This window comes from Elephantulus edwardii, unplaced genomic scaffold (genome assembly GCF_000299155.1).
Source record: "Elephantulus edwardii isolate Elephantulus edwardi_28Jun2011 unplaced genomic scaffold, EleEdw1.0 scaffold00015, whole genome shotgun sequence".
Classification (NCBI taxonomy): domain Eukaryota; kingdom Metazoa; phylum Chordata; class Mammalia; order Macroscelidea; family Macroscelididae; genus Elephantulus; species Elephantulus edwardii.
In genome coordinates, this window is record NW_006399765.1 from 19,811,338 (window position 1) to 19,837,722 (window position 26,385).

Below are 26,385 nucleotides of genomic sequence, written 5' to 3' on the forward strand. Positions count from 1 at the left end.
GTGTGTGTGTGTGTGTGTGTACTTAATGCTTCTGTTTTATTTCCTAGCTCTTTGTATGCTGTTGTTGTTGTTGCTGTTGTTGTCATTGTTGTTGTTTACCATTGGGTTGAAACCGACCCATAGCTGACCCTCCGGTGGGTCTTCAGAGGCAGTTAATCACACGGGAGGATCCTTCTCCCACAGAGCAACTGGTGGCCTCAAACTGCGTGCCTTCAAGATTGCAACGCAGCTTCTTGCCACTATGCCACCAGAGCTCAAGAGGAAAGTTTTCAAGATTTTCACTCATAGGGTCACTATGGGCTGTCTACAACTCGACGGCACTTAACAACAACGTGTGTCTTTGCTTTTGTTTATGTGTATAGATAGACAAGTATGAAATACTGCATCGAAATGTTAACAGTAATCATCCCCACAGAGTGTGACAGAAAGCAGGAGAGCAACTCAATTTTATCTTTATTATTTAGTATTGTTTGAATTTTGTATATGGGGTATGCATAATTTTTTTTAAACCCAGTTATTAAACATAAAAGAAAAAATGTAATAAATAATGAGTATAATGTGATCTCATTTTTGTTAAAAACAGCTTGTGTTTAGACAGCTTTGTTTTTAGAAAGCCGAATGAGTTTTTAAAATGAGTTTTACTGGATTAAAATTTACATGCAATAAGAGACGCCCATTTTTAGGACCGGGAGCTCTGGTGGTGGGTCTGTAGGGAGTCGCACTGTTAACCCAACGGCAGTGTCTCTTTGACAGTTCGAGTCCCCCGGCTGCTCTGTGAGAGAAAGATGGGCAACCATCTGCTCCCCTGTGACTTACAGCCTCAGAAACGCACTAGATGGCCAGCTATGAGTCAGTTCCAACTTAACGACTCTGATGGACTGACTGATGGACTTTCTAAGGGACAGTTCAGTAACTTTTGACCAATGTGTATGTTCTTTTTAAGATTTTTTCAATAATTTGTATGTTATTTTTTATGTATTATTTTATATTGATTTGCTAACAAAGTTCATATACATTGTGCTTCACACAACCTTTCATTCACTTTGTGTTTCATACAATCGTTGCCACTCATTATGTTTTATAAAATGAATCATCCTTTAACTGTGCCCATTATTAGCCTGTCTTTCCACACTCCCAGCACATCTTTCCCATTTCTTTTAGAACATATGTACATTCTCATGACCCCCAGTTTCCAGACAGGCACCTATTTTTTTTTCCAAGTCAGAAAAGATGTCTATGGGAACTGGGGTCTGAGATTTTCAGTGATTCTCACTTCTTCCGTATCACGGAAATGTTTGCAATGCCTACTTTTCATCTAAAAGAGTCACAATAGTTGCTCCCTTTAGGGAAAACACAAGCAGGGTGACAGTCGGAACCACTTCCCTGACCCCCCCTCCCTGTAGGACCGCATCCAAGCAGGCCCCAGAGTCTCACCCGGGGATGAAGAAGCTGGCCCAGCCGGGGATGAACTTCGGGTCCCGGGAGAACAGGAGAACGGCGAACATGCAGAAAAGGACAAAAACGGCTTGTTCAGCAAACCTACGACAGACATGCAGACGGGTGACCGCGGGCTCAGGACTGCCTGGAGCCTGCAGCCCACCCCCAGCCTGGGCCTGTCTGGATGCGGGGCTCTGCCTCTGAGCAGATTGACAGATGCAATTCTCTCCCTCCCCACAGTGCCGGGGTGGGGTTGGGGGTGAGCTGGGTTACATGGCTCCTCTTTCAGGGTTCCCCTTCTCCCCTAGGTTCCTTCAGAGATCAAACACCCTCTTCTCTAAACTCTTCTGTACTGTTACCACCAGGAACATCACAAGAGAGACAAAGAGCGCCAGAAAGGTGCCCAGAAAGTGGAGATCTGCCGGACAGACAGAGAGACAAAGTCACACAGACAGACAGAGACAGGCACACCTTTGAGCAGGGACAGACAGACACAGTAAGGAAGAAGAAAGAAAGGTGGACAGAGAGATGCCCACCCCAGGTGTTGGACACCCAGCTATCCAATGTGCCCATTTCACAGATTGGGGAGCAGGGTCCAGGAAGGGTTAATGCCTCGCCCAAGGCCTCACAGGAAGTTAATGGCAGAGCCGACTCTTCAATGTAACAGGCCTTCTGCTCTTATTTTCATTTCCTAGGAAGTGTGCATTAAATAAGACAGAGGTCCTGAGGTCACGCAAGACCAAGATGGAGAGGGTGTGTTAGGTGCGTTAGGCAGGTCCCACCTCCAGAACACCCTGAGTGACGCTATTGGCCACAGATGGCCCACCCTGAAGGTCACAGGGTATCTAGTCCAGCATCAGGTCAGAGGCTGCCAAGGTCACTTCCTAACCCTCAAGCTCCCACTTCCTGGGGACTCAGGGCCCAGGGCTTGGAGTAAGTCTCACTGGAGGGTGCTTTCCCTGAGAACCCCACGCACTTGATGGGCCCCAGACTCTGGAATTCTTCCCGAATCATGGCTCGAGCCCTGTCTTCGGCACTAGTCCGGATTTCGGATTTCTTCTTCCTCCAGCCCCTGTAAAATGAAGCGAGAGCTTAGGGGTGGGCGCTACAGTGTGACTTCCACACCCCAACCCCTGGCTGAGCACATGATCACTGTCCTTGGACACTCTGACAGCCCAAGGTCCACCTCCCCTTTCTACAAATGTGTGCGGGTGATGCTTTTACAGTGCAAGTCTGGTCAGGGGACCACCAGGCCGAAGGAAATTTAGGGACCAAACAGGTACCTGATTAAAGAGATGAAAAAAATGGGTCAAAATAGAACATAATGGATCCAATACATGCAGTCGACCCAACACATGCGGACATTTGGGTTATGATAAAGGGTGGAAAAGTGGGTGCAAGTCAGGGGGCAGATAACCCACTAGGTACGGTGAACATGAGCTTACTTATTTTTACTTCCTAAGCAGTAGAAGAAGACCCACTGCACTTTTCCTTAGATTTCTCCAATTTCTAAACCTTATAGATGGAAATGCCCCCTCTCTTCTGGCCTTGGTTGTGCATCTTGGTTAAAGAAGAAGGTTGTGTTTATGTGGTGATGTTGAGTCGGGACTGACTCTTCGTTGACCCTCCAGTGGGCTTTTAGAGGCTATAAATCGTACAGAATGAGATTGTTCATTTTTCTCCCAACAAGCGGCTGGTGGATTTGAACCTCATGCCTTCAGGCTGGCAGAGAGCTCCTTACTGTTAGGTTACCAGAGCTCCCCAAAAGAAGAATGCTGCTGATGCTGAGTTCTGTAGAATCAGAACCACAGCTGATCATCCAGCAGGTCTTCAGAGGCAGTAAATCGCATGGGAGGAGATTGCCCCCTTCCTCGTGCAGAACAGCTGACAGATCCGAACCACGTGTCTGCGGGCTGGCAGCACAGCTCCTTAGCACTAGGCCACCTCAGCTCTCTAAAAAAGAATGCTGTCCGATAATTATTAATAATGAAAAGGAGCGCTGGTGGCTTAGTGGTGAGTAGCGGCACACAACCATCCCAAAGGCACATGGTTCGAATCCACCAGCTGCTCCATGGGAGAAAGATGGGCAATCTTCTCCCATGTGATTTGCTGTTGGTAGGTGCTGTGGAGTTGAATACAACCCATAGCAACGCTCTGAGCAACAGATCTGAACCCTGTCCTATCCTGTGCCATCTTCAGAATGTCTAACATTTCTGCAGCCTGTTGCTGTAGTTACTATGTCAATCCATGTGTTTGAGGGTCTTCCTCTCTTTCACTGACCCTCAACCTTTCCAAGCATGATGCCCCTCTTCAAGGATTAGCCCCTTCTTAAAACACCTCTGGAACCCCACTGGAGGGTCAGTTATGAGTCAATTCTGACTTGATAATCCATAACAACAATGGTGAAAGGATGTTAACCTTCTTCTTTAACCAAGATACACACCCATGGTCTGAAGAGATGAGGAGTGTCCATCCATAAGGTTCAGAAATCGAAACAATATAAGGAAAAGCATGCTGGGTCTTCACCCACTGATTAGGAACTAAGCATAAACAAGCCCACGCTTGCCTTGCTCAGGGAGTTACGCACAAATGTTGGGTAGAGTGAAGGATCAGTGAAAATGAGGGGTGCTCTCCATGGGATGCGTCATTACACAAGTGACGTACACTCCTCCCAGCCTCAGAAGGGTGGGACCGCTGTGTTCTCCCCTGAGAATGTAACTGCAGTGATAACCCTTGGTTTCCATGACAGCGGACACAGCCTCTTCCTCTTGCGAGCCAGGAATATGAGACCCAAACTTGGTTCGATCTGGCTTCCAAGCTCATTTCTCTACCTCATTTCTTTGTCCTACACCCCCACCCCCCAAAAAAAATTAGGCAGAAGTACCTCAGGGTGATTCCTCCGTACAAACAGGATATCCAGAGCCAGCCCACAAACAGGAACAACAACATGAGCGGGAAGGCGAAAATGAACCAGGAGCCAAAATTTACCACGTCACACTGCGGGAAGAAACTGGAGAACGGGGGAGATGAGAGCTAACAAGGGGGAGAGGGAGCCCCGGGAACCCCAAGGACAGCTCCCACGCCTTCTAGGATGCTGATTTCTGATCTGATGAGGCTGTGGATGCATGACTTTGTTATTGTTGGGTGTCAAGGAGTAGACTATAGCTCATATCCCCTCTGTGGACAGATCATCTTCACATTTTCCAATATGCTTGAGCCCATAGTTACAGTCATTGTGTCAATCTATCTTGAGGTCTCCCTTTCTTTCTTTGTTTGACCCTCCACCTTGCCCAGCATAATGCTGAGGGTCAAAACTCAATAGTACCTAAGGATCAGACATAACCTGAGTGAGATGCAAGTGGCCAGGTGAAGTGATGAATGGATGGTGCTGAAGAGTGGATACACTCAGCGCCCCCTACTGTCTTCACGCGGGAGTGCACACACCTGGGTTTTCACTTGAAATGCCTTGATGTTTCAATGTTGGCAATTCATTAAGGGGTTCCTTAAAGACTGTAGGAGGGAGACAAACGTCTGCAGATTGGGCCCTCAGCCCTACTCATTGTAAATCCTCCCAGACCTCCCGCTTGTTTTCCTCAGAGAGGATGTCTTCTCGTTTTTCCTTCCTGCTAAGCCATCCAACCTCAGCTTTGTTAAGACTTCACCTAGCTGAAAAGAGTTAATGGCAATAACATTCATTGTTGGTGACAGTATGGAAAAAACAAGTCTTCACGAAGCCTGATTCCCTCCCCTTTCCCCCAGTGCTTGTCTGTAGGATACACATGCCCTGCAAGGGAAATTGGTAAGATGCACTGCAGAGCCTTGAACACGGGAAGTCCTCCTGAGCTGTGGTGCTAACCCAAAGGTCACATCTCTCCATAGTTCTAATGCATCAGCCACTCCGAGGGAGATAGATGAACAATCTCCTTCTGTGTGGTTTCCAGCCTTGGAATCTCAATCAAGCATCAGATATTAGTCATTTCCGACTCAACCACAATGAGTTGATGTTGAGTTGCAACTCATCCACCACCAGGTGGATCCTCACTCCCAGTAAGAGAGAGTAGAACTGTCCTTAATGTTTTCTAAGGCTGAAATTCTGATGAAGCAGACTGCTGAATCTTTCTCCCATGGAGGGGGCTGGGGGGGCTGAACATTTGCCTTTGCACTATTAGTGCAGTAGTAACCATAGTGTTACCAGGGCTCTGAGGCAGTCTACTATTAAGAAATCAATCATTCAGTCCATTGTGGTGGTGTTGTTGTTGTTATGTGTTGTCAAGTCGCTTGCGACTCATAGCGACCCTATGTACAACAGCCCTAAACCCTGCTCTATCCTGTGCCAATCTCACTGCCTCTGACACACCCATCCCGATTACCCCAGTCACTGAAACAATGCACCTCATAGAAAGTCTTCCCCTTCTGCACCATCCCTCCAACCTCCCAAGCATAATGTCCCTCTCCAAGGACCTCTCCCTCCTTACAATATGTCCAAAGTATGTCAGATGAAGCCTCAGAATTCTTGCCTCCAAGTAACCCTCTCCAAGATGAATCTATTTTCCTGGCAGTTCAAGGCACATTCAATACTCTTCTCCAGCACCACAGTTCAAAGGCATCAATTCTCCTTTTATCCTCCTTAGTCATTGTCCAACTCTCTGATGCATAACAAGTGATTGCAAAGACCATAGCCTGTATCAGATGCACCTTAGTCTCCAGAGTGACACCATTGCTCTTCAGTACCCCGGAGAGGTCCCTAACAGCAGACTTTGCCATCGCAATACATTTTTTATTTCTTGGCTACTGGTGCCAAGAGTGTTGACCGTGGAGCCAGGCAGACTAAAGTTGTCAACAATCTCCATTACAGTACATAATTTTTTTTAAATTGTTGTTTATTGCCTTTGAGTCAAGCACGACTCATAGCAACCCTATGAACAAAAAGGCCTGAAGCCCCTCTACAACTATTGACATTTATCAAAGTTCATAGAGTTTCCAGAGGCATGTTATTTAAGAACTGGATGCCACTCCTTCTTCCTAACATATACTTAGTACATACCTAATACATAGAAAAGAGTAGGAGAAAATATGCTAAAATGTTATGAGTGCAACTGAGCTTATGTTTGATTTAAAATTTCCCTCTATATTTTCTGAATAATCTATAATGTGCCCCTACCATTTATAATCTGAATAAAACAATGTGCATTTGGGGAAGGAGGGTAGCCATTCACTGGTCTCTACCAGAACTTGGTATTACTGGAAATTTCTTTTTAATCCCCTCCTTTCAGACCAGAGGGTCGAAGTTTATGGCTTGAAATGTTGCATATATTTGCATATGATTTGCATATAATTAACCCAAAATCTAGTATGTTTACTATTGCTATTGACATCTCCAGTATTCCTACCCCCTTATTCCACCCCACCCTCCCAGTACCTTTTCAGACTAGAACAAAGACCAGCTCACACAGGGAGGGCCAGCAGCCTGGAAACCCTTTGGTGACAACCCCCACCCCTTCTCCCATCCCTAACTCAGAGTCTGCCATGTTTTCTATCCTGGCTCCCAGAACTCACACCTTCCTGGCCAGCCCAGGCAGGTATTCTAACAACAGTCCTGCAGCTTTCTCATTATCTTAATACATTTTGATTCTTTAGTTGCCCACCAGGGAGAGGAGTTGGTCTACATTTGAGACCCTGTAATTTCCTTCCTCTTTGTATTCAGAAGAGAACTCTGGTGTTAACAGTCCAGAACGAGTAGCACTGTTGACACAAGGCCGTGCCAAGCCATCAGAGGCTCAGCGGAAGAACGATGGGCAGTCTCCTCCTACTGTTATATGATTCAGAACATCAGAAACCCAAAGGAGGGTCACGTCTTGAAAGGCTTGACATCAGTCAGAATCTACTTTACAGCACTGAGCTGAAGGGTTCTGAGTTCATGTCTAGAAACCAGCTTTCTGCAAATAGCCTTCCTTTCAGTATAATTTAAGGAATCCGGCTGGCATTGTCCATTATACATTGGTCAGCTAACAAAAGGTCAATGACTGGAATCCACTAACCACTCCAAAGACATACTTTGGACATCGTACTTGGAAAGGTTGAGCAGTAGCACAGGAGAGGAAGACCCCCACATGAGATAGTTTGACACAATAACTGGCAGAATGAGGGTAGGTTTGTCAGAGAGATTGGCTCAGGATAGAACACTTTCAGAAATATTGTGCGTAGGGTCAGTATGTCATAGTCGACTCAATGGTATATAATAACAACAGTAATGTTAAGACTGACAAGCCACAGTAACCTGGTGGAGGGCCACCATGAGCAGTTACTGACTAGCCAATGGGTTGGTTCTGGTTTGTTCACGTGACTTAGGTAAGATGTACAGATGCTCCCTGTTTACCTACGACAAGGCCAAGGAGACTCTCTAAGTGCCTGTTCCTTGAATCATAAATGAATAACTGAATTGCTTGTCTCCTTTGATCAATCAGAAACAAAGTGCTTCCAGCCAAGCTTGGTAAGCCTCTCTCCTTCTTCAGAGCCACTAAATTGTGCCCACTTTCAGCCTAAACCTTCTTTAAGGGCCCCCAGGAGAAAACATTCTGATTTACTGTCCATTGGTATCATTATTCATTCCAGTTCCCCACATCTGGGTTTATTCCTTAGCCTCGTTTATTCTCAGTCTGGAAGAAGGTAACTCTGTCGCCTTTACCTCTATGACACAGCTTTAGAGTTCCTGGGCTGGTTCTCCTGTTATAGGCTTCCTCTCCCACAGATACTGGCCCAGTTTTAAGAAGCTGCACTATAATCCCAAAGGCACGCTGTTTGAATCCACAAGCTGCTTCAAGGGAAAAGGATGGGCTATCTCCTTATGTGCACTTCACTGCCTCTGAAAACCAACCGGAGGGTCAGCTACGAGTTGGGATTTCACTCAATGGTATGTAACAACAACAACAAACTCCCACTATTAAGGAAAATTGGTAGCACAGTGGTTAAATATTCAGCTACTAACCAAAAAGCCCATAGTTCGAATCCACCAGCCACTCCATAGGAGAGCTATGAAGCAGTCTGTTTGTGTAACGGACACCCTTGGAAGTCCCATGGGGCAGTCCTGCTTCATCCTAAAAGTTCACAGTGGGTTGGAATTAACATGACCGCAGTGGGGTGGGGGCAAGGGTCTCTCTTCCCTCCCCCCTTTCTTTCTGAAGAAAGCTTCTCCATGTCAAATCTTAAATTTGGTTTTCATCTGACAGCATTGGGTTGACCAAATGTTTCCCTTTGCATTTCTGTAATTAAATGAATATATTATGCATCTCTACTGCAAAGGAATATTACAAAGTCAGTTTCTCGGGATAGTGGGAGCTTGAAATCTTGGAAATAGAAACAGAAAAAGCTGGAATGTTTCAGACCTGGAACTCAAGCAGTATGGACAAGCCACGTAGTCAGAGAAAGGGAGGAAGACCCTCAACAAGACAGACTGATACCATGACTGTCAACAATGGCCTGGGGCATATTGGAGATTGTGAGGACAGAACAGGAGAGGGCAAGAAATCTGTCATTCACAGGGCTGCTGGGTTATAGCTGACTCGATAGCACCTAATAACAACAGTATCCTGCTTTACTTAGTATCTTACCAAATCCCCAACACTGGCTTTTACCTCTTAAGCTGGCCAAGGAGGATGAGGTTGGGGACGGTGCCCGTGAGGGTGGCGGTGCCCCCGATGCTGGCTGAGTAGGGGATGGAGATGAGGAAGCCCTTCCAGATGTTCTTGCGGTACTCCTCCTCCTTCTTGGAGCCAGGCTGCAGGTCCAGAGGCGCCTCCACTTCTTCAGGGCAGTCTTTGCTTTAAACAAATCCAAACAGCAGCCATTCAGAACACACTGGGGATTTCTGGCCTGGGGAGACAGGTCACACACATTGCAGGGGTAGGAGGGAGAGCTTAAATGATCTTTCAAGAAGGTAGTTTGGTCCCAGTATTTAAAGCCTTTAAAGATGTCCACCATATACCTCTCCTTCAGCTCACCTATCTACTCTCAGAACTGATCCTAAAGAAATAATCATGCACATCCAAAAACTTCTCCAACAGGATAAAAAGAGAAGCCACAGACTGGGAAAAAAAATATTTAGCAATGACATGTCTGATAAGGGACTTACATCTAGAATTTATAAAATGCTTGAGCACCACAACAAGATAAACAAACCAATTGAAAAATGGGCACAGGATATGAACAGACAGGTCACCAAAGAAGACTTTCAGATGTGAACAAACACATGAAGAAATATTCAAAATCCCTAGGTCTAAGAGAGATGCAAATCAAAACAACTATGCGATATCATCTCACTCCAGTAAGAATAGCACAATTTAACAGAACAGCAAACAACAAATGCTGATGAGGTTGTGGAGAGACTGGAACGCTTATTCACTGTTGGTGGGAGTGTAAAATGGTGCAACCTCTATGGAAGGCTGTATGGTGCTTTCTCAAAAAGTTGCAAATAGAAATACCATTTGACCCTGAAATTCCACTACTGGGAATATACCCATAACTGCCACCCAAGCAGATATATGCACACCAATGTTTATCACGGCTTTGTTCATGATAGCAAAGAGTTGGAAACAACCTAAGTGCCCATCAACAAATTGTGTGGTATATTCACACAATGGAATACTATACTGAATTGAAAAACAATGAACTCATGAATTGTTATACAAAATGGGTGACCCTGGAGGATGTAATGCTGAGTGAACTATCTCAGTCACAAAAGGAAAAATACTGCATAGTGCCACTGTTGCAAAGCGGGACTGACATCGGGGTTGGGTGGAAACTAAGAAAAGAGGGGATAAATAATGTATACTGCACTGAAACAAATGAGGGAGAGAACTGTTTAAAAAGGATATGTGATTAGGGAGTTTTGTCATGACGGGATCCAGAATGAAAGCTGCATAGTGGAGTGGACTGGGGGCAGGGGGATTGCATAACATTGAAAGAATTTTTTACTTTTCAAAGAGAAATGTGAAGTGGGGGGAGGAGTGGGCAGGGAGGAAAGTGTGCAAGAATGAATGAATGGAAATCCAAAGTCTCTGTAAGCTTTCATTAAAATAAAGGAAAAAAGAAAGAATCTGACAAATATCTTAGGTAGGTGGTGCCTTGGTGGCACAGACATTGAAATGGCTTTGTTGCCAACCAGAAGGTTGGCAGTGGGATCTCACCAGCTGCTCTGTGAAGGGGAAGCTGAGGCAGCCCACTCCCAGAAAGATTCCACTGCATTTGACTTGATCCCAACCCTCCAGTGGATTTTTGAGGCTGTAAATCTTTCTACGAGAAAGCTGCCCATCTTCCTCTCACGGGGCAACTGATGGATTCGAACCAACGACCTTTCCTTAAACCATACAGCACAGACCACACTCTGCCCCAGCTCCTTAGGAACCCGTGGGGAGTTGAACTTTGTCCTGTAAGGTTGATAGAAGTTAGGATTGGCTTGATGGCAGTGAGCTTGTGTTTAGGTCTTGGTACAAGGACTTCATCATGGTGTCAAACAGCATTTAGAATGGAAAGCAACTTAAATGTCCATCAGAATGAGCTGGTTAACAAAAGATGGTCCCTTTTCAAGGTGAATAACAAAGCAGCTTTAAAAATAATGACATAGAAAATGTTTATTATGATAAAAAAGCACTCAAATTCATCGTCAAGTCAGAACTGACTATGGCTTACTCTCTCTTGGGTTTCTGAGACTGTAAATCACACAGGAGATTGCCCATCTTTCTCCTATGGAGCAGCTGGTGGATTCGAACCACCAGAGAAACACAGCAGCTGGGCCAGCAGGACAACTCCCTACAGACTCAGCCGCAGAAGCTATCTTATTATGCCACCTGGTTCTCATGTACCATTCAAGGGTGCTTGTTAAGGTGATAGAGGGCCCTTATGCAACATGGAGTGAGAAGCCAAGCAGCCGTACCTATTAATTTTTTTTAATTTAAAAAACTATTCACATACCGTAGGAATGTAGGAGTATTAGGAAAAGTCTAGTTGGGAATGTCTAAACTAATTAACAGGTAAGTCTTGGAAAAGGTGCCGCCAGAGTGCTTCTTGGAAGCAAAGATGATAAAACTTCACCTCACATACTGTGGGCATGTTGCTAGGAGAAGCTATTCATTGAAGAGGGACATCATGCTTGGGAAGGAGGAGGGGTGGCAACTGAGAGGAAGACTCTCAACCAGGTGGATTGACACAGTGACTGCAGCGATAGGCTTGAGCGTGTCAGAGATTGTGAAAACAGCGCAGGACAGAACAGGACAGGGTTCAGATCTGTTGTTCACAGGGTCGCTATGAGTTGTATTCGACACAACAGCATCTAACAACAACAGTAGAGTATAGACAAAATGGTCTTGGTGCCTTTCTTTGAGGTAGAATCATAGATTCCTTCTCCCCTTACAAAACTGTATTTTCTGGAGCAGTTTCTTTGTAAAGTTAAGGATTAAGAAATGAATGGAAGGCAATGATATGAACATATATTTATGGAGGTGAAAGGAAATCCTCAGCACTCCATAAAGTGAAACAGTTGGCCACAAATACAGCATTTTTAAGTCTTTTATTTTAAAAACACATTTTTGTATATGGAGAAATAAGAAAAATAAAGTCTGGAATTGCATCTGCTTTAACAATCTCTGGAAATGAGAATGGAGAACATTTTTCCTTTTGCTCCTGCTGTTGCTGTTATCAGTTGCCATCAAGTGTTCTTACTTTAAAACTGCCCATCACTGCTCACCAGTCCTGCTCCCTAGCCCTCTCTCTGCTTCAGTCTCCTCCACGGAACTTGCCAGACAGCTGATATCTTATGAATTTCACTCATGTACTCATTTCCTGCCGTCAGAATAGAAGTTCCATCACGGCAGAATTCTTGTCAACTCACTCACACACACACACACACACACTTCACACACACACACACACACACACACACACACACACACACACCTCACACACATCACGGCAGAATTCTTGTCAACTCACTACTGTGCCATACACACACACACACACACACACACACACACACACACACACACCCCTATCTCTAACCCAGTGCATGAGGGGTAAACCTAACCCATTTTTTAGGATGTTCATGGCATCCTCAAAAATCTACTGGCAACAAGTAGATCATGACTCATAGCAATTCTTCAGAACAGAATAGAATCATCTCACAGAGTTTCTTAGATTTTAAACCTTTGTTGTTGTTGTTGTTGTTGATTGCCGTCGAGTTGAGCACAACTCATAGCGATCCTGTGAACAAAAGACCTACAGCCTTTCTATAACTATCGTTGTTTCTCAAAGTTCATTGAGTTTCCAGAGGCATGTGGTTTAGGAAGTGGATGCCACTCCTGCTTCCAAACCTGTCTTAAACTGGGAGCTCCACCAAACACTGTCCACCATGGGTAACCGTTATGCCATTTGACAACCCAATGGCACAAGGTTCAGAAGCAGATGTTCTTCTCACATCACACACACACACACACACACACACACACACACACACACACACACACTGACTTTTTCTGGTAGCAACCAAGTGCTTTAACCATTGGCAAACAAACACAAAACATCACAGGCATTAGTAAATTCCCGCTCATCGTGGTCCTCTGTCAGGCTTTCAAGGTTGTGAATTGCAACTGGGGGAGAAGCCCATCTTTCTCACACCGAGACACTGGTGGATTTGAACTTCTGGGTTGGCAGTTCAACTCGTTACGGACCAAACCACCAGAGCTCTTTAACCTCTACGCCAGGCTTGTCACAAGCTCTGGATAAATATTTGATAAATGAATGAAACGGGCATGACTGATGAGCAGAACTGTCCTGGGCAAACACATCACTCCTTGATGTTTGATCACTGTTATACCGACATGACAACATCATTAATATCGAGAACCACCATCTGTACTTGGATGAACCGGGCAACTTACTCATTCTCAAAATAACCTTCTGGGTGGGTTCCAGTATCGTGTCCAGTTGATAGACATAGGCTACCTGATGGCTTAGAGAGGTTAAGTGACTTGTCTAACTCACACAGCTGGTGTGTGGCAGAGCCAGGACTCAAAACCATGGCTCCAAACTCTTGTTTTTAACAATGCTGCCATAAGAAAAAGGATACTGATTCTATGTGAAAAGGTGTTCCAAGTCACAGAAAAGAAAATCATCGTCATTAATCTGTTCTAACTTAAGATAGGCCCAGAGATTCCAGAGTAGAATTGTGTTCATAGGCTTTTCAATGGCTGGTTTCCACACACACCCACACACACCCGAAAGGAGATTGCCAGACCTTTCTTCCAAAGCATCTCTGGCTTAACCTCCAACCTTTCGGCAGCTGAGGGTGTAAACCGCTTCCAGCGCTCAGAGACTCATGCTCAGTCTGGCTGACGTAAGCATGATGACAGTCTCATCAAACTCAACCCCACTGCTGTCAAGTCGATCCTGACTCATCACAACCATCCAGGGTGTTTCTACGACTGTAAATCACAACACAGGAAGATTGTCCATCCTTCTCCTAAAGAGCTGCTGGTGGATTTGAACTGCCACAGACACTTACTCGGCCTTTGACGGCTGTGGACTGTGCCATCAGAGCTCCCTGACTGTTTCATAGGAACACTTTCCTCTTTGGAGCTCTGCCCTCTCACTTCTCTGTCCTGTCGTTTGAACTTTCCTGTCCCTTTGGGTCCCTTCTTTGATGGAGAAAGCGCCTAAGAGTCTCACCAGACCTTTAGGAACTTGGTGCAGCCCCCTGCCCTTTCCACATCCCCATCTTTTAAAAGGAGGCTGCAGGGGCTCATGCTTGGTGGAACTGTGAGCAGAAGAGCATTTGGAGCAAACTGGGGGAAGGGCGAGGCCTTGCTGGCAGTATTGCCGTCTTGGCCGTTATCTCTCGGGCCAAGCTCCGGCTCCTCTATGATTCTCATCATGGACTCACTCTTCGGTGCTGGCAAAGAACTGCATATCCGAGGACACGGGGTGCAGGCCGTTTCTCTGGGCAGCAGCTAGGAGGAAAGAGCAGGAGGTCTTTAGTGTAAGGCAGCAATAGGGCAAGAGTGTTTCCATTCTTATCTGGGCACTCAACGATGCATCTTCACACTAAGTAACTGTGTAAGAGATTGCCTCCCAGAATCATGAATCTCAACAGTAAGAACTGTGCTCCTTTAAAAAAAATCATCCACATGAGACCAAACAGTTAATAACGTAAAACAAAGATGATAAGGTAAGCAGACAGGAAAACTAGATGAAGCAAAACAGAACAACCAGAATGGAAATAATAACAATGCTCATGTATTATGAAGAATGTTGTCAATGTCTCAAAATTATTTGTATCGAAATAATTGAATAGGAACATAGAGTGTTATGCAAACCTTTGCCAAGGAATATAAAATATTATTTGAACAAGAAAAAGACTTTTTAAGGCTCCACTTCTTGCTGATATTATTGTTGTTGTTGTTGATTGCTGTCATGTTGAGCACAACTCATAACAACCCTATGAACAAAAGGACTGAAGCCCTTCCTGATACTATCAGGCCATATATTATACTATCCTCTTTTTGCCTACATATTATCCCATATTATTCAGTGAGTAATAATGATATTCAATATGTTATCCTACTGACCCATTCAGATGTGGAGATAGTCCCAGTCATGTGAACAGGAAATTAGCTGCAAGACTGGTTGAAATCCATACTTTAAACCCTAAACTTATAGAAGGATGCTCAGGGGATGCTTGGAAAAGACTAGGTATGGATGGTCATGGACAGGTGATGTGAATGGTGATGCCAACTGTGTATCATTCATTCAATCATAAAGCATTCATTGAGAATTTATGATGTGTTGTTAACTAAGTACTCAGAATACAAGGTGAAAAGTAAAGAACAAGGTTCTTGCTCTCACGGAGAGTCTATTCTAAAGGAAGGGGTAGATCATATATAGAGACAAGTTCAAGTGTGAAGAATGTCATGGACGAATGAACCTCACTGTTGTCGAATCTGTTCTGACTCAGGGTGCGCCTCCACTGGCTTTCTGAGGTTGGAAATCACAACAGGAGGAGACTGCCTGCCTTTCTCTCATTGAGTCACTGGTGGATAGGAACAGCAGGAGCATCACGGCCTCTTGGTTAACGGTGCAATGTACTACAGTCTAAGGCACCAGAGCCCCTCTATGGAAGAGTAGAACCAGACGATACAATGAGAAGTGGCGGGCAGAGCAGGAAGGAGAAGCAGAGAGGGCCAACAGACTCCCAGATCATTAGTAAAAACACCATGAAACAATGACATTCAGTCCAAGATCTCAGGGCACAAGGGAGCCAATTCCATGAAGAGAGATGGTTCCAGGCAGTAGGAACAGCAAATGCAAAGGCTCTGGGATACATTCAAAGTATGTAGAGCAGGGCAGTGTGCTGAAGAAACAAAGATCAGAGAAGACTTTGACTTCTCCTGAGTCAGATGGAAGCCAGAGGGGTGTATGAGGAGGGACAGGACAGGATGTGACATATGTTTTAAAATTACTCCTCACCTTGACAATCCTCCCCAGACAAAGCCCACAACATTTTGGAAGGAGTGATGAATTCCTGCAGCTAGTATCTTGGAAACCCATCCCTGAAATTGGACATGTGACTGTTGGTATAATATGTGGGTTCTAGGTTAGACTCAGCTCCGTCACTTACTACAGAACCTTCAGTCAGTGGGTTCCAAACTGCACTGGCTGTATCCAGGGGACGCAAGGCAATGTCTAGAGGTATTTTTGGCTGTCACAAATAGGAAGGAGGTACTCCCAGCATCTAGAGGGTAGAAGCCAGGAAGGCTGCTTCACTGTGCACAGGACAGACAATGACAAATGGTCGAGGGTGAAGAGTTAATAGGGCTTTAGGAAAGGTGGGTTACTCTTCACCCTTGTGGCACAGTGGTTAAGCACTTGACTGCTACCCAGATGGTTGATGGTTCAAACTCATGAGCTGCTCTATGGAAGAAAGGAGTGATTTCCGTAAAGGTTACAACCTTAGAAACACTGTGAGGCAGCTCTGCTCTGTCCTTATAGGGTCCTTATGAGGGATAGCATTGTTGATGTGAGATGGATCTTGGTTGAAAGCAGAAAATACTAGCAGGAGGGTGAGGTTACCCTGGAAGGATGGGAGAGCAGCTCTGACATCAGAACTAGACATGACACCCAGAACCAAGCTAGTTCTGTTCTCTTGTTGGACCTAAGAAAGATTATACAGCATCAGCCTCAGACAAGATCACCCAAGACCACAATAAAATGAAACAAAGATCATTCACAACCTTGTCTGTTGTTGTGTGCCATCGAGTCTGAACCGACCCATAGCTGAGACTCCAGGGGGTTTTCAGAGGCAGTAAATGGCACAGGAGGACGCCGCCCATCCTTCTCCCGCAGAACAGCTGGAGGATTAGAGCAGCTCCTCACCACGAGGCCACCAGAGCTCCCCAATCTTGTCTGCACATAGTAAAAGCCAAGTTCACCAGATACCCACAGAATCGCAAGCCTTCCCTTCTTGCTAGCCGAAGCCCCCTTCTCACTATCTCAGAACAGCTTCTATCTACAGAAAGCATCTATAGTAAAACAAAGCCCCCAAGACTCTTCCCTGGTCATGCGGGGGGCACAACCTTTCGCGGACCCTTTCTGGCAGCCCCTGCTCCCATGCTGGGACATCTCCCCGCTGTAACCAGCTATCAGAGCTGCTTCTCCTAACTCACTTAGGTGTGTTCCCTGAAGGCAGTGATGCTCTGAAAGGCACTGGAGCAGAGAGAGGTCTTTGTTCACGTGGGATTTCCCTTCATAGGAATCAGGCGCTGTCTGATTGCGGATTAGGGCAGTCCTACTTGATGGTATGGGAGACCATGAGTCGGATTGACGCCTCAACACACAATGACCCCAGTACCACCGCCACTGACTGAGGAAAGGGTCTGGATCCCAGGCTCTCTCCCACCTCCCCAAGAAGTTTTCTCTGGGGAAGACTCACTCAGGGCTGCCTCTTCCTTGCTGGTCCTGGGAGGGGCCAGGATTCATGGATGTCTCCATTCCACCTTGCCTGGAACACGTTGTTAGGTGCCTACAAGTTGACTACCATTAACAATGACTCTATGAACCACACGTCAGAACCTTGCCCTGTCCTGCTCCATCCTCATGCACAGTTAATACGTGGGGCATGCGTATTAAAATTAGCAGTATAAGAGTTCCAAGAAGCAGGGGGTAGACACGAAGACCCTGAGTCTTGGTACAGGTTAAATTTCCTGACCCTCCTTTCTAGGTGTCAGTCCTGCTGATCACCTGCAGGGGATTCAGGGCTAAGGATCAGGCCTGCTGTCCCTGGGCCATGGGGAGGAGGGCCCAGGACCCCATGATGGGGGCACACGTCCACATGCAAAGCACGAGACCTGAGCCAAGGGCACTGAAGCAGGAAGTAGAGGGCAGTTAATAAGCGCACTGGTGGGGAAGGGAGCAAAGTCGCTCCCCAGGAGACACCCAGACTGCCAGAGGTCTGAGCCAGTGAAGCTACAGCCCTACGCCTCGTCCTGTCCCCCTCTGACCCCCAGGGGGATTGGCTGCTGTGCCGTCCTGAGAATTCAGAGCCCCTCAGCCTCAGCTCTGGTTGCACGTTAGAATGTGAGTTGGTTGTGACTCCGTGACCCTTTGGGACCGGGTTTCACTGTCCAGTAGGCTTTACAGGCCTGTCTGCCTTCATGGGATCAGACTGCTTCATTGTTCTCCAAAGGCTCAGCTGGTGGGTTTGAACTGTCAACCTTTTGGTTAGTCACCCAACACGATTTACTGTACCACCAGCGTTCCTTACATACAAATTAGTAACTTGCACGCTTTTTACACTAAGCATTCTTTTTCTAAGGACAACGATGATAAAGAAAGTTAAGGGGAAGAAATAGAAAAATCAAGATGCTGAGCGCTTTTAACCATTTGCCAGGGTCCGCCTCGTGCTTCCTGTAGCCTCAGGAGACGCAAGTGGCCTGGGAGACCCCTAGGATTCAGGCCAGTGGGGCAAAGTCTCTTAAGGCTCTGGCTTCTCTGAGACCAGAAATCGCTGTCTGGCCAGGATCTCAGGGCTTATGCAAGACCTTGTTCAAATAATAACACCCTCTGAGTTTGAAGCAGGCTGAGGGGTGAAGAACTCTCACATTGGCCAACTGCCAGCAGCCTGGACCCTGCCTTGGAGAGCAGCTGTCACTGTGCTGCGCCATCAATCGATCTGGGCTCACAGTGACCCTTCAGGACATCATAGAAGTGCCCGGTAGGGATCCCCAGGCCGAGTTTCTCAGAGAAGCAGATAGTCAGTCAGTCTTTTTCCCCAGGAGTCCCTCATGGGTTTGAACCACTGATTCTTTGATTAGCAGCCGAGTACTTTAACCATTGTGCCTGGAGCCCCTTGTTCACAACTGTGTGTCCCCTCGGGAAACTGAGGCCCTGAAAGGAGAGTTCAAGGTGGGCTCCAGCTGGTACGGAGGGTCAGTGGTAAAGTCAGGCTGTATCCAGGGACTATGGATTCCTTAGTTTTTACATCTTATCCCATCCTCCAAGGTGGGAAACTTACAACCTGTGACCCACACACAGCAGCAGCACGGAACCAAGCGGAGCTGTCCGTCCATAAGGCTGCCTGAGCTGGAAGCTTTTCAGAAGGATGTTTCCAGATCTTTCTCCTCAATCATTGCTGGGGGCTATGCCAGCAGTTGGACAGTTAGACGTTGCATCCCTGACTCTCTCTAGCTTCCCCGTCAGTATTGAAAGAGCGTACAGAATGCTATACACTGCAGGTCCAGGGAGACCAGGGCCCCAAGCTAGGCAGATGATCCCTATTTTATGGAGGAGAAACCTGAGGCCCAGAACAGGTAAGAAACAACCCCCTGCTGACCCTCCAGTGGGTTTTCAGAGGCAGTAAATCTTACGGGATGAGATTGCCTGTCTTTCTCCCACAGAGCAGCTAGTGAATTCGAACTATATACCTTTGGGCTGGTGGTGCAGCTCCTTAGCATTAAATGATAATGTGGATGGCATTAGGTAATGGGTACCTCGAGAGCTCTGGTGTGCAGTCCATACGGGGTTCTGCTGTAACTCAAAGGCAACACTTCTCTGACAGTTTAAATCCACTAGCAGCCCCACAGGATACTCACTAATTCCACCCGTTCACTGAACACCCTCACGCCCCTGGGTCCTGGGTGGCCACTCCTGCACCAGGGGAGAACGTTCACAGATGTGATCAAGGCTGACATAACCCCTGGTGGAACCTGGAGCACGTGTTGGGTGACAGATGAGCAATAAACAAATCCCTCCCTCCCCCACCCCACCCCCCGGAAGTGCTGGGAAACTTGACTTTGTATCAAGGTAGAGCTCTTAGCAGCTGCTTCTCCTGCTTCCGGAAATCTTACAACACCACTTGTTCCTTGCATGTCACTTATGAGGATGGCGTAAGATAGAACAAGCTTCAGATCTGTTGTTCACAGGGTCTCCGCGAGTCACAGGCAACTCGGTGGCATCTAACAGCATGTTCCAGAAGCTCGCTTCTCATGTCAGTTTCATAATATGGTACAGGGATGTTATGCTTCCTGTTAATGTTCTTCATCGATATCCTTGTTCACAAATTAAGGGTTTGTGGTAACCTTTTATCAAGCAAGTCAGTGGGTGCCATTTCCACAACAGCCTATGCTCACTTCTTGCCTCTCTGTCCTGTTTTGGTCAGCCTCAAAAGAATGAAAATGTTTTCATCGTGTCATTGGTAATTAAGAGACTAAAGTACAATATGGATATAACCTTCATTTGCACCAGGAAAACCCCCAAAATACATATGACTCACTTTACTGCAGGGCCCTGGATGCAAACCTGAAATATCACTGAGGCATGTCTGTGCAGGAAATGCAAGGCTTTAACCCAGTTTTATAGAGGAGAAAAGAATCTCGGAAGGTGAATGAGCATCATGGAGGCAGGAGGGAGGGGAGGTGCTTAAATGTATAAAGATTACATTTTAATGAGGGCGTCTTAGGCATTCCCAAAGGGAAGATACGGGTAGTGAGCTTCTATGCACTGAAGAGAGACGAGGGGAGGGAAAGTGGCCCAGAGCTCAGATTCAAAAGTCAGCTGCACCTCTTACTGGCTGAGAGACATTGGACAATTACTTCACCACCCCAAGCCTCAGTTTCTTCTTCTGTAAAACAGGCATGATCATGGTGCCTCCACGTGAAAGGCTGGAATGGATAATCCAATGGTGCAATAAAGTAAAAGGGCTTTGGAGAAGCCAGCATCCACGTGACCTCCAGGTCCTCAGGAATGAGAAGGAACTAGAGAGGCAGCAGGGCCACCCTCTAAGGCTAAGAACACGGGCCCCTTGTCCAGAGGGTCCTGCCTTGCCTCTGTCTCGGCTCCCCTCTGTACCAAGTGCCACGACACAGTTCACACAGAGACTGGGTATAGGAAGCTCATAACTAGCACACCATATCAGGTAACAATCATTTCGTCTCTCCAAGCCTCAGTCTCCCCATCTGTAAAATGGGGATCATGAAGATTAAAGAAACTAATAGATGCCTAGAGAGCTCTGGTGGTGTAGTCCGTAGGGAGTTGTGCTGCTAACCCAAAGGCCATACATTTAGTTTGATTTGGGAGTTCAAATCTACCAGCAGCTATGTGGGAGAAAGATGGATAATCCCCAGCGTGATTTATAGCCTCAGAAAGCGGCTGGAGGGTCAGCTATGAGTTGGTTCCAATGCAATGGCAATGAGGAGAATAATAACGGATGCCTGGCACACGGTGAGTCCCAGAAAATCACAGTGAGCATGCGCATTGCTGTCTTTGCTGCTGTCGGTGGGTGACTCCTGCCTCCTCCTATCTGCCCTGGTCCCACTCAGTGAGCCCCCACCCTCTCCGCCCTTGCCTTTACCTCCAACCACTGAGACAGAGAACACAAACTGGGTGAAAGGGAACACCTCTCTTTGTCCTGGATTGAGTCTTGTTTCAGGTCTTTGGGGCTGATCATTAACCAGTTCCTGCCCTCTGATCCCACCGCTTGCCCCGGCCCCCCCAGGGCCTGCACCTCCTGACTCTGGACAGCCCTGGGGGAAGGCTGGAGTGACCTTACAGCAGACTACATGTGACCATTGGCAGAAAGACTCTCCTCCTCCTCTCTGGTCCTTCATGCTTTTAAATTTGGAATATTTTTTTTCCTACTAGATGGTACAAGCTTGGAAGGAGGAGTGGCAGCCACTTCCGTAATAGCTCGCCTCCGGAAACCCTATGAACCTGGAGAGAGGATGAAAGGCACGCAAGTGTTGAGGACTCTCCTTCATAGGGTCGCGATGAGTCGCCTGCGACTCGACGGCACTTAACAACAACAACAACTAGATGGTACTACAAAACAACCTTGTGTGTGAGACAGAATTAAAAACAAGCTGAGAGGACGGACTCTGAAGTCAGTCAGCCTGGATCCAAAATCCCAGCGCTTCATGCCATCACAGAGTAAACACTGCAGATTCTATCTAGGCAGATAAAACAGAAGAGCTGGACGGAGATGGGTCAGACCAGAAAGACATCCAGGCGCGTGGAGTGGAAACGGCCATGCCATCAGACAATGAAAGGGTTGCATTCTTGTACCGTTGGGACAGGAACGGAAGATTGTGAATTTCACAGCTGGGTGGAAGAAGATCAGGGAGGCTAAAGGCAGGATATCTAGAAGAGAATTTAACAGGGCGGGCAGGTTCCTAACACCTATTGGTTACAGGCGTCTGTCATTCAGCGTATGACAGTGTGGTCCCAGGATAGCAACAAGACAGGTTTTTCTGGTAACTAAATCCTATAATTGTATCCTCAACCATGTGTGTTCCAGGAGGTGCGTTGTGAAGATCTGCAATAACGCTGCATGCCGGCCCTCGGAGTGAAAGCTATTGTGTCTTGCATCTGATTGACTATAATGAAGAAGACCATTTGGGAGCAAACTTATAATGTCCTACTCGTACCAGACCTCAGAGAAAAAGAATGTCACCATCAGGGAATATGGCAAGTCATCAGCAAGGCAAGAGTAATGGCCTTTTGGAAAGGCAGCTTTTTTAAAAAAAAACAACCAACATGGATTCTAGATCCATAGCAAGACTTACAAAAACAGTTTGAAAAGGTCTCACTTCCATCCTATTCCATGTTCACCTAGAAAGTGCCTCTGAGTGTAAACACTCACACGATGGGCATAAGGTTGAATTGTGTCCCCTAAAATATGTGTCAGCTTGGCTCGGTCACGGTTTGTTAGGCGATGATCCTATGCGTTGATGATCCTGTCCTCACATCTATGATGTTGTTTGGCAAAGTGGAGAATCATCGAAAGAGAGGAAGTTCCTTAGTAAGACCATGAACATAGGGAGGACAGGACAAGTCTCGATGGACTCAATGGCGCCTAATGACCGCTCCCTCAAAAATCCATTGCTGTTACCAATTCATTGCTGAACCAACTCATAGTTGACCCTCCATGGGGTTTTCGGGGCACTAGGAGGGTTTTCAGTCACACAGAGGGGATTGTCCATCTTTCTCCAAAGAGCAATTGCTAGATTTGAATGTTCTACCTTTGAGTCGACAGCACAACTCCCTACCACTAGGCCACCAGAGCTCCCTGCAACAACATGATGTTAATAAGGCAGGATTAGAGGTAATTGTGTAACACTGTCATCATCCCCATGGTGTGATCTGATGGAATCAGCAAACCAGTTGGAAGAAGATTAGAATGAGATGCAGCATCTTAGTCAGGCCACAGCTCTCACCAGACATAAGGGAAGTGTCTTTGGGGTGTGGCCTATATTATCTTTTGTCTTATAAGAGATAAAAGCAAAGAGAAGTGAGCAGAAAACCTCTGTACCACCAAGAAAGAAGAGCTGAGAGTGAGGAGTCCTTTGGACCCAGGTCTCTAAACTGGGAACCTCCTAGGGTCAGAAGGAAGTCAGTGAGAAAGCTATCCTCCAAAGCCAACAACATGGATCCAGACATCCGGCCTCCAAAATGGCAAGAGAATGAACTTGACTTCTTAAGAGAGAATGAGAGATGACTTGTTAAAAGCCATTCACTTGCAATACTTCCGTTATGGCAGCACTAAATAACTAAGGGTCAACAATGACCCATGGACAATGAGTTTTGATGTGAAAGAAGAAATGAAACATTCCTTTCAGTGTTCACAAATAAAGTTTTATTGGAATATCACCACATCCATTCATGTATGGAGTGGGATCCACTTCCTAAAAAACATGCTTCTGGAAACTCTATGAACTTTGATAAATACTGATAGTTATAAAAAGGCTTCAGGCCTTTTGTTCACAGGGCTGCTATTATGTCATGCTCGACTCGAAGCAATTAATAACAACAATCCCTCATGTGTGTGTTGTGTGGGGTTGCTTTCTTGTTGTAAGAGCAGAGGGCCTGGTTAGACGCCATTGAGTCAATTCTGACTATAGCAACCTACAGGGCAGAGTAGAACTAGAAAATTAAGCTTTCTATTCTGTACTCCTTATAGGAGTAACTAGATTGCGTCATCTTTCTCATGAGGAGGTGCTGGGTGAGTTCACCTTTGGTTAGCAGCTCAGCACCTAACTAAATCAGAGCACATCACCAAAAAAGTACACAGGCCTTGCAAAAGAGCCTGCCTGGCCTGCAAAGCTTGAAATCATCAACCGCTGGTATCATAAAGTGACATCACACAGTCTGTTTAACTAAAAGCATAAAAGATTTATTGAGGCAGAGCGACGATCCTGACCAGGGAAATGCCCAGAGACACAGAGTGACAGTGGAGAAGAATTCAATTTTATACGGTTGGAGCAGCAACTAACTAAAGTGAGAAAATTCATAACTCAAAGACCCTCAGAGGAGTTAAATGTGAACCAGACAGAAGTGAGAATTTGGCAGGGATGGGTGATTGATAAGGATTCCTGGTGGGGTAGTTGTTTATGTTTTGTGCTGCTAACTGGAAGGTCAGCAGTTCAAACCCATCAGCAGATCTTTGGGAGAAAGATGGGCATCTCTTTGTGTCAAGGTTTAAAGTTTTAGAAGGCTCAGCATGACTTAGAATCAACTCAACAGCCATGTTTTAAGGTGAAAAACATGTAATTTGGAGCGCAGGATTGGTCAAAGGTGCATGCCATCTGGTTTATTAGGTGACAGTAGAGTGGAGACAGGACATTTTTTTCTGATAGTCTATTTATATAATAGCTTCCTCAATCCTGTCTGCTTTCGGTGTCCCTTATCAAGATTTATAGACAATACTATCCATCAAGAGCCTTCCTTTAGTCATTCTCTTAGCACAAGTTTCAGAAAAGTGTGAGACAGAGCTTTAAAGAAATAACACCAGGGAAACACACTCTCCTTAGAACAATCAGGCATACAAGATCACCAGAGCAGAAATAATGAGAATCTTGACACAACACGAAGAATATGGTCAACGTCACTGAAGGATATGTGCAGAAACTGCTAACCCGAAGCACGCTACTAGGAGTTTCTTTTCACCCAAAATGAAATCAAATGAAGAAAGAAGAGCGTGTGGCACGCAGTGGGTTAGGCCCTGTCCCCTTGCACTTCCTTCCCCTCCCTCTGAACACCTCTCTCCTCCACACGCGTGGCGCTGCCTCCTGTCCGAGGCACAGCCTCACCTGCGTTCTCGTCACTCTCCCTGTTGGGGTCTTTCCGAGCCTCCCTCTGGCCAAAGAGACTCTTGAGGATGGCGCTGGCGATGGGCAGCATCATGGCGGTGGAGGCGGTGTTGCTCAGCCACATGGACAGGAAGGAGGTGGTCATCATCATGCCCAAAATGAGCCTGTGTAGCACAGCGAGTCAGAGACAGCTGCTCGACGGAACCCACACGCCTGGGGTTTGGGTTTGGATTTTTTAAATCTTTTTTTTTAATTAATTTTAATGAACATTTACGAAGACTTTAGATTTCCATTCATTCATTGTTGCACTTTTCTCCCTGCCCACTCCTTGCCCCCAGTTCACTCTTCTCTTTGAAAAGTAAAAGTTCCCCCATTGTTTTACAATCCCTCCCCCCAGGTCCACTCCACTGCGCAGCCTTCATTCTGAACTCCTATCATGACAATAATACCTAGTCACATATCCCTTTTAAACAGTTTTCTCCCTCATCTGTTTCAATGCAGTATACATTGTTGAACCCATTTTTCTCAGTCTCCCCCCAACCCTGATGTCAGTCCTGTTTTATAACAGTGGCACCATGCAGTATTTGTCCGTTTGTGACTGAGATACTTCACTCAGCATAATGTCCTCCATTGTCACCCATTTTGAATAATATTGCATGGGCTCCTTGTTTTTCAGTGCAGCATACTATTCTATTGTGTGAATATACCACAGCTTCTCTATCCATTTGTTTATTGATGGGCACTTAGGTTGTTTCCAACTCCTTACTATCATGAACAAAGCTGTGATGAACATGGGTGTGCACCCACCTGGTTTTTAAATAATGTTTTATTCTCGTCATGTTCCTTTAGAGGCCTAGAGAGGGTGAACCAATGGAAGAGCTTGGACCACGCCCACTTACCAGGTTTATTTTATAAGCAAGGAGGCCATGGCTCAGTACGTTCAAATGACTTTATTACAGACAGCTCAAGTCCAAAATTCTCCCTCCTTTGTCCCCCAAGCCTAAAGATTCCCATTTCAGAATAAATCTACCTTAGTTTGACGTTAGTACTCATTACCATCTTTCCTTAAACAGCATCCATTCTCCTTTCCCACTCCCCTCTCCCCGCCCCTGACACCCACACCCCACCCCAATAAACCATGCTGAGCTGCTTATTATCCAACAAATGTGTCTGAAATCTTCCTGCTTGATCTGTTCCCCCAATGGAAATCTGAACTTCATCATTTCTTTACATTGGACTTTTTTCTTTCACACGCAATTTATTTAGATCTATACATGAACTGGTGGTCTAGTGGCAAGACGCTGCACTGCAGTCCTGAAGGCACACA

At 46.0% G+C, this 26,385-nt stretch overlaps 1 protein-coding gene across 3 annotated transcripts in view; it reads right to left on the reverse strand.

Annotated features, from left to right (window-relative positions):
- SLC13A3 (solute carrier family 13 (sodium-dependent dicarboxylate transporter), member 3) overlaps positions 1–26,385 on the reverse strand; it is an 83,800-nt gene that overhangs the window by 17,724 nt on the left and 39,691 nt on the right. Inside the window, exons 3-8 of one of the 3 annotated variants that reach the window (XM_006881598.1) lie at positions 25,059–25,222; positions 14,366–14,432; positions 9,069–9,254; positions 4,322–4,447; positions 2,414–2,509; positions 1,435–1,539 (exon numbers count right to left, since the gene is read on the reverse strand). In XM_006881598.1, coding sequence (XP_006881660.1) covers positions 1,435–1,539; positions 2,414–2,509; positions 4,322–4,447; positions 9,069–9,254; positions 14,366–14,432; positions 25,059–25,222 — 744 coding nt within the window. The remainder of the gene's footprint in view (positions 1–1,434; positions 1,540–2,413; positions 2,510–4,321; positions 4,448–9,068; positions 9,255–14,365; positions 14,433–25,058; positions 25,223–26,385) is intronic. The other 2 variants (XM_006881600.1, XM_006881599.1) reach the window with 2 other exon arrangements.